This window comes from Pseudorasbora parva, chromosome 19 (genome assembly GCF_024679245.1).
Source record: "Pseudorasbora parva isolate DD20220531a chromosome 19, ASM2467924v1, whole genome shotgun sequence".
NCBI classification, from domain to species: domain Eukaryota; kingdom Metazoa; phylum Chordata; class Actinopteri; order Cypriniformes; family Gobionidae; genus Pseudorasbora; species Pseudorasbora parva.
The window spans coordinates 8,480,677-8,495,534 of NC_090190.1; the positions used below are offsets into that span (position 1 = coordinate 8,480,677).

Sequence of the window (14,858 nt, forward strand, 5' to 3'; positions counted from 1 at the left end):
TCTCCTTGTAATACCTATGTCATTATACACGTGTGTCCTGATATTACACACACACACACACACACACACACACACACACACACACACACACACACACACACACACACACACACACACACACACACACACACACACACACACACACACACACACACACACACACACACACACACACACACACACACACACACACACACACACAGAGTAGTGTATTATATTCCTCTACACTAACCCTACCTCTAAACCTACCCATCACAGAAAACTTAGTTTTTTATATTTTCAAGAAATATCTTATATGATTTATATGCTGTTGTCCTAGTGAGACCAACAAATAATTTCCTACAAGGACAATGATTTTGGATCTTGCCATCTTTGTGGAGACATTTTGTTCCCATAATGTTTGTCTCTCTGAAAATTCTCTTCTGTTGTGTTTGTTTATATATTTTGACAATTCACAAGGTCTGGTTCCAATGACAAAACTCTTATGTATTTATTTATCTTATGTATATGAGGCATTTTAAGGAGGTTAAGATTAAAGACAGACTTCCATGAACAGAATCTAGAAACATCTATGAAATAAGGCTATGGACCAGCAAATGCTGACAGTGTGGATTTTTACACAGCTGTCACTATGCATGCATGTAAAAGGAAGAAAACCAGGAGGAAAAAAAAGCAGACTCTATAAATCTGTGGCAGTCTCATTGCTACAGCACGGCGGCAGTCTGAGGTGTCACGTTTAGGCAGTAACCCAGGCAGCGGCTGAAATGGGATGAGGCTGTGAATGGCCGTGGTGGCCTTCAGAGTCGTACAGTAGCACGCAGCAAATGCAGGGATGGATCATCCAGGCCCAGGACAGTTCTACAGAGATGCCGTACGGAGAATGGGTGAGGGGACATTGCTCACAACCAGTTTTTGGAACAGAATGCAGAGCATATGGCCTATTGATGTTAAAACCCAGGGTTAATAACTGTACTGAGGCCTGTGGAAGACCTGCAGTATATACTTGACCTCTCTGCTCAGTCAAGTCTGCAGGACCAGTAATTAATGAGCAGGCGGTTCTTTCAACGCTAACTTCATTTTCTTCCTCATCATCCGTTGCCACAAAGAACGTTTGTAATGTTATCCCTTGTTGCAGTCAATATCTTTTATTTCTAATGCATTTATTTTTTTAAATGTGAAGGCCCAATTGCACCTCAGAATATAAACAACAAAAAAGGTATTTGTGACCTTACATCTTACTTTATTTTTCATAATCGAGACTTCACATCTCATATGTCTTACAACTGCTACTTCATATCACATTCACATTTATGCATTTGGCAGACGCTTTTATCCAAAGCGACTTACATTGCATACAAGTTACACATTTAACATTTTTGTCAATTCTTGCTTTCCCTGGGAATCGACCCCATGACCTTGGCATTGCTAGCGCCACTCATTGAGCTACAGGAAAGCTGTCATATCATACAAATGTGAGTACTTTTTTTTAAACCATAACCATAACTCAGAAAGGCAGCATATTTTGCAAATTGAACTTTATTTAGAATCTAACATATTAAATTTGAAGTCTTACAATTACTACTTTATATCATACAAATGCAACATCGGGTAACTATATAACAAACGTGACAACACACAATGGACATTTTAGATCTCATAATTGCGACTTTATGTCTTGCAAATGTACCATCATATCTGACAATTGTCATGTCACAACAACTTTAATGCAGATCACAATTTTGATTATATATCTCATAATTGCAACTTCATATCTCATAGTTGTGACTTTACGTCTAACATTTGCAACTTAACTCGTAGTTCCAATTTTAGATCTCATAATTGTCGTTTTATGTATATCACAAATGCAAATTTACGTCTCACAACTCATAATTTAAATTTTATATCATCATCATCATCTTGCAAACTCGTCTACATCTCACAAATGCAACACTATATCTTGTTAACCCCTAAAAGTTTTGGCCAAAACTGTTATGGGTTAACAATCTCACAATTGCTATAAATCTCAAAATTTGCTACTTCATATCTCATAGTTGTAAATGTGACTGCATCTCACAAATATAACTGTACATCTGAAATTTCAACTCAACTCACAATTGCGACTTCATATCTCAGTTGTAAATCTGACTGCATCTCACAGATATAACTTTATATCTTTAACTTAACTCACAATTTCAATTTTATATCTCATAATTGCAGTTTTATATGTTGCAAATGTTGGTTGTTGACACCTCACAAATGCAACTATATTTCATAAATAATAATAATAACAATCTTTATTTTATATATAGTGCCTTTACAAAGTACATCTCAAAGTGCTTTACAAGCATAAACCAATAAAAAGAACTAAAAAAAAAGATTTAATGTCTCAATTGCAGAACGTTATCTTGCAAATATGACTTTATAGATGCCAGTTGCAAATTGTGACCTATCTTGCTAATGCAACTTCATACAATTGCAACTTTTATCATTCTTGGTACTCTCACAATGTGACTTTATATCAAAAAGTTAAACGTTATTTTTAAATTAGCGGTTTAATAGAAACAGGATTTCATAGGTCGGGTTATCTCAACACAAGCATACACACAATATTTGAAGTATTATAAGATCAGAACAAGCGTCTGACATACAGAGGGTTTAGCTTACGAGTGTGTGATGCTCAAATCCGTCAGAGGGGACACCTGCTCACAATACACTCTTTCCCTTCCTTCTAATCACGAGGTCAAGTGGGTTTAATTTAACACAGCCTACCTTTGGTCCTCTCTCACTCTCATTCACATTCACTCAAACCATGTAATCTACCGCAGAGAACAGCAGATTATAGGGTAGAGACTTCCATTTCCGAACGGTTCAGTGGAAGAGAAGCGAGGGATAAAGACAGGGAAAGACAGATAAAGAAAAGGAGGAAGAGGAAGATTGAGCCAGCTGAGTGACGCTGGCGATACACTGCTGTGGCATGGCTCAGCTGGCATGGCTGAATGCCTGATTGTGTGGGCAGATGTTTCAGAGAGAAGGGAGCAGACCCCATAGGGGCTGTGGTGACACAATAGGGAGGCTTTCAATTAGGCCAAACTCAAGCGCTCTTACGCCAGGTGCCAGCGGCCAGGTGTTATCTTCCGTTGGTCATGCCTTCTTATACATTATGAACATACAGTATATTCATCCCAAAAGCCGCAGCACTGATTTGAAGTGTGCGTTTTGGCGAGAAAAAGAGAGACTTTTCATGTGGAGCTATAAGTTGGTGCAGGCTGGTGGTGGCTGCCAGCATGGCTCATACGAGTGCTGGAGCGGGCGGACCCCGAAGGCACTGACAGAGACAAATGCGGGATCAGAGCACCGGTCGCAGGATGCAGCTGGCGCGCATCAAGTGCTTCCGCATGGCAATTAAACTGACGGCTGGACTCGGAGAAACGGCCAGACTGATACTCGCACACAAAGTCCACCGCATCTGCATCTCAGCGCGCCTCAGAACGCCGCACACAATCAGGAGGGTTGATGACTCCGATTATGGTGAATTACAAACTCGACTCTTTAAACAATAACACATGTCTTTATTTCAACATGCTCTCGAGCGTTCATTACATCTCAAGAACTTTCATGAGAAAAATACAAGCTTTCAACGATGTTTTAGGTTCTCTGACGTCTTTCTTAAAGGGATAGTTCACCAACCAAAAAATGTTGCTGCGTCCGAATATGCTTCCATACTTAGTGAATGAAAAACAGTGTGCGAGCTGAGTGTAGGCTATGTCCAAATTTATAGGATTCATCAATAAACGTTGGTAACTGACTTTGCCTTGCTGCCTTATTAGAAAATGACGGTGGCCCAGTAGTGCACAACACAACGGAAATACTCCAGACCACTAGGGGGCTCGTAGGGGAGTGCGGTGTGTCATAACTTTTATGAATTAAAATTACTTTTTTTGTTTAAATGGGTGGTTGCATGCAATTTCACTTTTTTTTAAAAACTTTAGTTAGTGTGTAATGTTGCTGCTTGAGCATAAACAGTATCTGCAAAGTGACAGCGTTAAAAGTTCAATGCAAACTGAGATATTTTCTTTTAAAGTTACGGCAGTTTATTGCCTACAAAAATGGCCGGCTTGGACTACAACTAGCATCTTCCTGGGTTAGTGACATCATAAACCCTTGCTAGTCACTGCTGATGTGTCTTTTGCCCGTAATGGTAAGGGACGTGGCGTTTCCAGACAATGGCACTTCAGCCAATAAAAATACATGAAACTACATTTGGTCATCTAACCAATCTAACACCATTGCACTTTTCGGAGGGATGGGCTTCATAGAAGCAGGAAGCAAACGAGCCGTTCAAGTTCCACCGACAGTGGAGACAGCAGTGTGGAATAAAAGTAAAAGATAAGAAAAATACAGCGTTAGAAAAAAAGCACAAAAAAAGCACAAAAAAAAAAAAAAACGGAACCACCCCTTTAAATGTTCAAATTGCAATGTTGTGCATTACCGAGTCAGTTTTACCAATACAACCAAGCTGTGGAATTTAAACATGTCTGTTTTTAAACGTTAAAAGTAATTTCAACTGCATGGTGGAACTGGCAGACGTTCCCTTGGGCAGGCATCAAGCGTTGTGATAGCGAGTAAAAACATTCATATAAATATGCTATAATGCATATTTTGAACTGATATTTCATGTAGATATACAATAGTTACACACTTTATATCTTTGTAAGTGCCGAATGTATAGAACAATGGCTAGGAAAACTAACTTTACCGAACTTCGAGAGCCCCCTAGTGGTCAGGAGAGTTTCCGTTGTGTTGTGGCGTTTTCGTTGTTGTGGACTTATGTTTGCTTTTAAAATGTTGTCCTGTTGTGCACTACTAGGCAACCGCAGAAAATGACTCTACGGGCAGTGTTTCCGCACGAAACGGACTTCAGACGGACTTAGACAGTTATTAATTATCTACAGAAGAATAAAGTGAGTTTTGGTGAGAACTAAAATATTGAAGTACTACAGTGGTAATTTCTCGCTAGAAATGACATTGTAATACAGTTCGTTTTTATTGGAAGAAGGATGCGGGAACTGTCGAACATTTAAAAGACTTCAATCCAAAATAAACAAATAAACTGAAAGTAAAGGCAGCAGTCCCTCACGGACGACTGCCGCACAGATACATAACAAAACGTAAATAAAACGCAACATAAAATCCAAGCCTGGTCCCATCTCGTCTTTGTCGTCACTCCTCCTTTTATGCTCTGTCACTCCGAATCCGAGAGGATTCAAGACCCGCGTGACATGCAGCTGCCGCTCATCCTCAGTCACGCTCCGGCCTCACTCTCGCTCGTCACGTACCCCATTGCCCTTCGCAGGACAGGGGGTACCCACGAGACTGCGTTCTAGGGGGCCAGTCTCGGCGGCAGCAGAACCCGGGGTTAAGGACAGACGAGATGAGAGAAAAGGAGCTGGAAGTATGAGGAGCGACAGAGATGAGAGAGGGGAGAGAGGAAGAAAAAAAATAAAATTCTGGTCCGGGTCCCTGACACACTGCCGCTCGGGTCTTCAGCCAGCTGAGAGTCTCTTCCTCGCGGTGCTATCCGATGGTACTGGACGCTCAGATGGCTCGATCCCCCTCTGACCCATGGTGGCCGGCGCTGGCTCCTCCTGCTGAGGGCAGCCGGCAGCGAGTCCTGAATATAGCAGATGGCAGCAGGCTCTGGCCCGCAGCGAATGTGTGGGACTCCTCCGCTTCCTTCTGGATGGCATCCACCCCACCTCGACCTAGGGGCACAGCAACAAGTTCTCCATCCCACTGGTCTTCAAACGCTCCAGCACCACCGGCACCAGTGCGGAAGAGAAGACCGCGAGTGGCTGCCCGACTTCAGACAGCACCAATACAATTTCACGAGTTCACACTTGTGAAATTGAATGTGGAAAAAAATGTGGAGAAGGGGTGGTGGAGGAATGCCGACAAACTGTCAACAAAATGGAGGTAAGCTGCGTATATATATATATATATATATATATATATATATATATATATATATATATATATATATATATATATATATATATATATACACACACACACCTCTTTTGTTGATTAGCGGAGTGTGCCAGTTATCTGAACGTGCTCCTTCTGAACCTTTTTTAATAAAAACAACATACAGTATTTTGATATGGGAAGGAGGCGGGAACCAGCGAAAGCTCCTCCTTTTAAGCTCAGTCACTCCTCTGTGAGAGATCCGAGACCGGTGTGACGAACAGCTGGCGCTCATTCTCCAATTACTCACCGGCCTTGCGTCGCACTCTCACCGCTCTCGCTCATCCCACTCGTCACATACATCAAAAGTGGTCAAAAACGTACATTTACACACAAGCTGACCAGCAACTGCAACTTTCAGACGCCATTTTTCTAGTTCTGGCTCAACTGTCACCAAATGTAACGCATAGATTGTGGGATATCAAAGGCAGCGAAAGATGCATCTCCTTCAAGAATCCATCAGATGAAGGCATCTCAGGAGGAAGTGAAGCTAACAGCAGATTCGGACGTGCCTTGATGCTTTCGGACGTGCCTTAATACCCTGAAATGTGTCCTCCGATGGCGGTATTTTCCAGTTTTCGGACGCAGCCATACATATAACAGTAGGCAAAAGTACCCAGTTGACTGTCTGCCGAAAACTATAAAGTGCACTGGACACTTTACCATCCCATGAGGCCACAGGAGAGGAGTTGTGAATGACAGTAAAGCAATGCAACGTAGGGGTAACACTTTACAATAAGGTTTCATTAGTTAAAGGAAGTGTATGTAAGATTGTGGCCAAAACTGGTACTGCAATCACTTTCAAATGACCGTAGAGCGCTGTATCCCGTATCCCCTCTCCCCCTTCTCCTGACTCGAGGTTACCAGAATAGCTGCAGGATCAGCAGGAACATTTGTAGCTGCAGCTGTGCTATCTAGTGCAGATCTGGCAACCCGGATGCCGAAACATTATTGACTTTGTGATTGGTCAATAGGTGGAGGGTGGAGCTTCAGGCCAAAATACAACATGACATCATCAACATCAGTTGAGGGCTGCAACAATAACTTTTAAATGACAGTATCCTGGCCGGTCTACTGTTGTCAGTGATATAATTATTTGAAATGAACATGATTTCTTAATGTCAGTGACATATCAGGGCCATTTTATGATTAGTTGAAATACATTTCTTATATACAGTTCCTTTAAAATGAGTTAACATAAACTAAGAATGAATTTCACTTATAAACCATTTATTTATCTATGTTAAACTGCGCCTGACAGAAGTGCCAAGAGCTTTCACACACGTGTTTTAAAATAAAAGTCTTCCGTAACAAAAATAGAATTCAATTGCTTGTTGTTTCTTTGACTGCACACTGCGACACTCTCAAAACACTTTTTAATCAGTCTTTAAGTTATTTTTAAACCAAATGTACAATTTTCAGACGCAGTATGAAAGTATTGAAACATAGGCTTAGTTTTTTGTACAAACAATAAAAGTCAAAGGGGTCCAAATAAGAGGTCCCAGCTGATCTGCACCGTATGGACAAAATACAGTGAGACATTCTTCAGAATATCATAAGGTCATACAGGTTTGTATGACGTGAGGTTGAGGAAAGAAATAAACAGTGTTTTTTGGGGTGGGTGAGCTTCACCCCAGCATTTGAACACTTGGCACAGAGATCCTAGCATCCTCGAATCAATCGTTTTAAGACTCCCTAAAGTGCAACTTAATGGTGTGATGGATTCAGAGCTTGATTTATCTACTGAAGAGATCAAAAGCGATCTTCCTACCTTCTCTTTGGAGTTGTATTCCAGGAATCCTTACGTGTACCCGATGTCGGCTCTGCTTAATCAAATTTTCGCTCCATCTTGATAACTCAGAGGTTGGGACAAAGTCATCGGATTGAAGTAGCCTTGCGCTGGGACTTAATTGATTGGGTCAGTCTGTAAGGCTCCCTTCTCTTAGCTGTGGAATTCAATTGGAATGAGGGCCAAGAGACATGATTGTGATAATTACTGATTGGGTAATGAGGACTGAAGACTTCCAGAGGCCTCAAGCCATGATTATAATCATAGGAGCATTGTGACCCTGTTGATTAAAGCCAGATATGACTTTAACAAGCTGAGGGCAGCGGGATGACTCTACTATTTAAACAAAAGAACATCTTACACTGTAGGCACTGTCACTTTATGTCCAACTCTGTGGGACGACCTCCGACAGTGAGGTCTTCTGAATATTTTCTCTGATTATGCGCAATTGTACTGTGCCAGTTTCATACAGCTGAATAATGTGCTGTTTGCGATCTGACAAGTGTGAGGTAAAATCATGTCTTTAAGAAAACATTTAAGCCTTTACGTATTCATAGCTAGAGCAGTCTTGAAGTACTTTAATTCAATGCCAAACATTTAGTAAAATAAATAAATAAATAAATAAATCTGCACGTCAGGCATTGCAAATATTCAGCCCCTGTGCTGTAGCGACATCTAGTGGTGTAAATCAACAATGATCAGTATATGTATTTGCAGCAGGTTTGAGGTCCATTCATTTAAAGGTAAAGCTTTACAATAACTTCTCTTTTGTTAACATTGGTTAATGTATTAGCTAACATGACATCTAAACAAATTCTTACAGCATTTATTAACGCTCATGTTAGTTCACAGTGAATTAATGTTAAGAGGCACAACTTTCAATCTTAAACATGTGTTAATAAATGTTGAGATAAGTTAAGCAATTGTCAACTTTTTTAAAGTTTACTTTTAAGAATGAACATCCAAATTTGATTGTATAAAAATTTAAGATAGCAACGATTTTTTTCTTACTGTGTGAAAGTTTATTGTAAAGTGTTATACATGTTTTTTTTCATGATCTATCACCTTTTTTTCTTTTGCCAAATAGATAAATGAATGTGATAAATTGAATATTTTGAGTATCTGTTGATTAAATCAATCTCCATTGTATTATATACATTTTTTATTTCAATGAACTCAACATTTTAAAGGAATATTTCACCCAAAAATGAAAATTAGCCCATGATTTACTCACCCTCAAGTCATGACGTGACTGTTGTCCTGGCTCTTCCAAGCTTTATAATGGCAGAGAATGGCTGTTTCTGTTCTGAAGTCCATAAAAGTGCATCTGTCCATCTTAAAAGTTAATCCACACGGCTCCAGGGGTTTAATAAAGGCCTTCTGAAGCAAAGCGATGCGTTTGTGTAAGAAAAATAACCATACAAACTGTAATCTCTAACTTCTGTTTGTATATGCATTCACGAGAAGAAAGTCCTATACACCTAGGATGACTGATGACTTTTATTTTTGGGTGAATCTTCCCTAAGGTATTCCAGGTTATTTATATATATATATATATATATATGTATATATATATATATATATATATATATATATATAATTTGGTATATTTTGTATATTTATATATGGCCGTGTTGTGTTTCATGCGTTTTTGAAAATATTCATTAATTTGTATTTCATTGTATTTGTATTTTAATTTTAATGTTTGTCCTTTAGCTGTTGTCTCTTGCAGGTTTGATGATGCAGTGAAGTGTTACTGCATGCTGATTGGCTGTGGCTTCCTATAGCGCCTAACTAACTGTGGCACTAAAGCATGCTGTATATCAGATGATATGTGACAGACCCATCAGTAACCCCTTAAATATTTATGTTGAGCAAATCCTTGTCCTTTAGGTAATTACCATAAACCATTACTTTAGGTTTCACCATACACTTGCTGCAGTTGTTGTGTCACATGTTGTTGTTTTCTCATGACACACCGAGTGAATGTATCCACTCAAAAACAGTGAGACGATCTTAAAAATCTACAGGAAATCAATCACAATACTCAACCTGCATTATCTTCCCACGCATAGTGATGTGCATTTCTCGGATGCTGACAACAGGCAGGTGAAAATGAAATTAAAACTGAAAGAAGTCATGTACAGCAAATTTTTTCTTGTTTATTATCAGCAATTCATCAGACACATATAAACAACCTGTAGGAAAAGAAGAAAGCAATATTTTCACACAGTAACCTGGATCGCCCCAGCGAAGATCAGTAACAATAGACTCTCTCTCTCTCACGCACACACACACACTCCCTCTACACGCGCACACACATGCATTCAGACACACTTCGAGAGGTTTGTACTAAACACTTTGTGTAGTAAAAAAAGAAATGAACAAATTTATATATAATAAAGAAATCATTATTAAATAAAAGATCATTCATGTATTTACAAATTAACAAAACAAGTATTAACATAAGTAAACATTCCTTTCACCCGTCATATTTGAAAGCAAATTTAATGATATGCCTTAAGAGATCAATAGCGCCCATAGTTCATTCACTGTAGATATGGTTTTTAATAAACTGGCCACTTATTTGTGCTTTTCTACCCAATTTTTTAGATGGTCGGTGACAGTGATGACCATTTCAGTCATATCTGAATCCACATTACATCTAATTCTGTGTGATTACCTGCAGGTTCATGGCATGGGGATGAATATAACTTGTTACATCAAGTAAAAAAAAATTATTTTTGTTTTAAATACTTTTCTTTTGAAAACTGAACATTACAAAACACTTATTACTCAGCTTCCTGGAATACTGGACTCTGGTCAATCATCCAGCAATGCTGTACATCAGAGACTGGCACTACTGCATCTCAGTTAACAAATGTGTTCAAGTCATATTAAATGTTTTGTTAATATTCATCTTTTTGATAGCCTGACTGTTCTGTATATTTTAACTTAAGTGTTATGATAATACAGAGCCACTTAAGGGATATGGGGATGGGAAAAAAATATGAGATATGGAAGGAAAAAATACATGTGAATGCTTTTGCGTTCTCTCGAAAAAGTTTTGCGTTCTCTCGAAAAAGTTTTGCATTCCCCCGAGAAACTTTCTGTTTGGGCCAAATTGAATTTCTGTGAATTGATGCAATTTAATTCAAAGAAATAAAATTTGGCCAACTAAACTTTTTTGATGTGATCAGTCACTAGAAAACTTTCAATTGGAGAACCGATTTTTTTTTTTTTTACAGTGTAACTATAATAGTATTTTATTTTTATTTTGGCGGTTTCCATTTTAATTTAAGTAATTTTGTTATGTCCTTTTTTATACAGCTTTATTTATACATATTTTTTTTTTTCCGTTTTAGTATATTAGTACTTCAACTTAGTTTCCAAGGCAACATTACATTTTTCAAGTTTAAAGTCCCATTCACACCAACAATGATAACTGCACTGTAAAAAATATTGTTGGTTTAACTTGGAAAAATAAGTAACCTGGTTCTTAAAATTAAAGATGTAGCGATTTTTTTTTATAAAAAAAAATGAGTTGATACAATAAAGGCAATTGGTTTAATAAATAGAAACTCTAAAAGATATCTGAACCACATACAAAAAATGTGATCACAAATAAAACGCACACAATTATCCAATATGCTTACAAAATCTTTTAATAATATTTGAATAAAGGTTGTCGATTCTCAAAAATGTTCAATGTATTAACTTAATTTTTTTATTTCAATGAACTCAAAATTAAGGCAACCAGGTAACTTATTTTTTAAATATGTTTTACAGTGTGTAACATTAACTACATTAGCAGCGCGCACGGCAGTTTTTGTGGTCTGTCACTTTAAATGCTTGAGTTCGTAAAAGCAGAATCGATTCTGCTCAGTTTTTGTTCTAAATGTGATTCCAACGATATTGTTACTCTGTGTTGTTATTGTTATAGTTGTGATGTGGACTCTTCTATTTCATATTTAGAAAGTTTTTATGAAGTTTTAATCGTTATAGTTAGCGTCCTTGGTCTGAGTGGGCCTTTAGTCTATTTTAATTCACTTACTGAAAAGATTTTTAATTGCAATAACAATGCAATCATCACAAAATAAGACTCTTCAGTGATAAAACTCCCCTCCAATCCACTGATCACCCTGTCAAGGATTATTTTACAACAATAACCAGCTAAACATCATCCCTTATCTAATGTCCCAGCACAAAACACACTGCCTTTTGATTATTAATTATTGAGCTGAGATTTTTTTTTCAACCTCTAATGCCAAACGAATGTTGTCCGAACTGATCAGAGCATTGGTTTTTCCAAATCTAGCTGCTATGAAGATGCATGTCGTTATTGTGTTAGGTAGCCATGGTATATGTATAAACTGTGAACAGGATAGGTTCACACAGACACAGTGGGATCAGTAAACTAAACATCATATTGATAAAAGGGCTCGGATTATGAACACGGAGCCCTTGGGATCAGAGAAGACTGAAACGCACAGAAAACTTCACCGACCTGGATCTCTAAGGTGAAAAGAACCACTGAATCAAACGCGAGTCAATCGGGCGAAGAAAGCAAACACATGGCTGATCGCAACTGTACACACAACAGGAGGGGGTTTGTAGAGTCCACAAAAATCTTTTCAACTGCCCCATTATCACAGACAGGAGGTAACCAGTAAACAAGTATGTAGAAACAAACATCTGTGAGTTCCAACTGAAGGAAAAAGGGCTACTTTTGTTCTCGCTCGCTCGTTTTTTTTTTTTTTTTTTTTTTTTTTAAAGAAACGTGTCTAGCACAAGACTGTACATCATCTTGTTTGGCGAGAGGCAGTTTTCTATGGCAATGCTATAAGTAAATGTTCATGCTGCACTAATATAGTGCAAAATGGAGCCTGAATATAGAAAGGGGGAAAGGCAGGCCAGAGTTTCTATAGGGGGCGTTAGTGAGCTGCTGTCTTTTACCCTTCTGATGGACGCAGAGAAGGATCCGGCAGAACATTTGAGCTCTGAAAATGCATCTTGCTTGATAAATCGTGTATTTAGGTTCTCTGAACATGACACGTCCCAACAGCCGCCGACAAGAAGTGCGACTTTACTATGGATGGGCGTTTTTTTGTGCTTCTCAGCCAAAATAAATAAATAAATAAAAAAATACTCCCAATTTAATAAGGGTCCTGCAACTTTCCTCCAGAAAGACAAGTCTATGTTACAGAAAGATGGCAGAGAGGTGAAGGCAGACTTCCCGAAGAAGAGTTTGTGAAGGCTCTCGTGAAATAAAGTCAAAAAACTTGAACGTAAAAAAAGGAGGGGGAGAAACGTTATATAAACACGGCTCGAGTCTCTCTCTGAGGTTCCATTAGCGTCTTATAAAAAGCAGTCGGTGAGTTTGCGCGAGTCTCCTTGTTTGAGGCTTGTACCGATGGCGAGTATCTGTAGTGCGAAGCGAACGCGGTTAGGCTACATGTCAGCGTCGCCGTCGTAAGCCAGAGTCAGAGGCTTGAGTCTGTTGTTCATCTGTCTTCTCTGGGGCTTCTTTGGCTTTTTGCTGTGGAAAAACAAAAGCGCTGTTAATACAAAGCAATGCAATTTTTGCTTCAACAGATGCAAAAAGATAGCAAGATTGTTTACCTGCACAGATTTAATAAAGATTAAACATTGAAGAGATCTGACCTTCTATTATACTGTATAAATCTGTGACCTCTATATCTATTGCATCTGTTTAATCAAGTGTTTTATCATTCTGCAACATTGAAATGTCTTGCGTTTGTGTTTTTTGAGGGTATTTTGTGTTGTTAAAGTCCATGCACCGCTGCTGCCGGTTGCCATGCTTTAGTAAAGGCCCTTTTTATCATGCAATAAATGAATTTGGTGTAGCTTGTGGCTTATACCACTATAAAAATACATACTGCACCTGTGTTATTTGATCATTATTGAGATACTATTTTAGGTTAAATTAATATTTTAAACATATATTAAATGATCTTAAGTTTTAATAATTTTGTTGTGTTTTCATAATTCAAAATACTTGGTTTCATGTTCTGTGTGTGTGTGTGTGTGTGTGAGAAAGATATGAGCTGACATACGTGGGTGTGTGTGTTTGTTTGAAATTAACACAGAAAATGTGTGTTCTACAGTCTTATTTACACAATTAAAGTTACTCTATTTTATCTATGCGGTAAAATTGAGTAATCGTGATTAATCACATCCAAAAGTTTATGTTCACATAACATATGTGTATTGGGTATAATTATTATGTATAAATACACACACATGCATCTATGCATTTAAGAATCAAATGTTTTATTTATATGTACAATATTTATATTTATATATAATATAAAATATATTTATATGTATATAAAGTTTATATATGCAAATATTTTTTAAATATATACATGTGTGTGTGTGTGTGTGTGTGTATTCAAATATACATTATAATTATACACAGCACTTTTATTTTGGATGCAATATATATATATATATATATATATATATATATATATATATATATATATATATATATATATATATATATGTGTGTGTGTGTGTGTGTGTGTGTGTGTGTGTGTGTGTGTGTGTGTGTGTGTGTGTATCATTTATTTTATTTTAAGTAATGAAAATGTTATATAATAACACTGAACTGTATTTTTTTGCAGCTTTGACATATTTAACTAGAGATATTTCAGACACGAAGACAGATGCTAAAAAAGGTTAGCTTTGATTATGAATTATTATGATTAGTAATTAGCTGCCATGCTAACTTTAACAGGAAGCGTATGTTTTAGCGATGGAAAGAACAGGGAAGTAGCCAGCAGCACATTCCAGCTCGCTAAACTCTACAAACCAAACTTACCTTAGCGAGTACTATGACACAGAGATAGGGACACATGTGAATACAACCTCAAAGTCACACCAAAGTCATTACGTAGAATCAAGTCAAACTATTAACATTAACAGGTGAACTTCAAGAAATATATCAGCATATTGCATTTCATAATTAAAAAAAAATATGTGAGGAAATCATGAGTGTTCATTGGTGATGATGATTATG

The 14,858-nt window shown here is 37.8% G+C and overlaps 1 protein-coding gene across 1 annotated transcript in view; it reads right to left on the bottom strand.

The window, feature by feature from the left end:
* Positions 1–12,573: 12,573 nt before the first annotated feature.
* Positions 12,574–14,858, bottom strand: part of thsd7aa (thrombospondin, type I, domain containing 7Aa) — a 143,430-nt gene continuing 141,145 nt past the window's right edge. Inside the window, exon 27 of the mRNA XM_067426606.1 lies at positions 12,574–13,352. Within this exon, the coding sequence (XP_067282707.1) occupies positions 13,265–13,352 (88 nt within the window). The 3' untranslated portion in view covers positions 12,574–13,264. The remainder of the gene's footprint in view (positions 13,353–14,858) is intronic.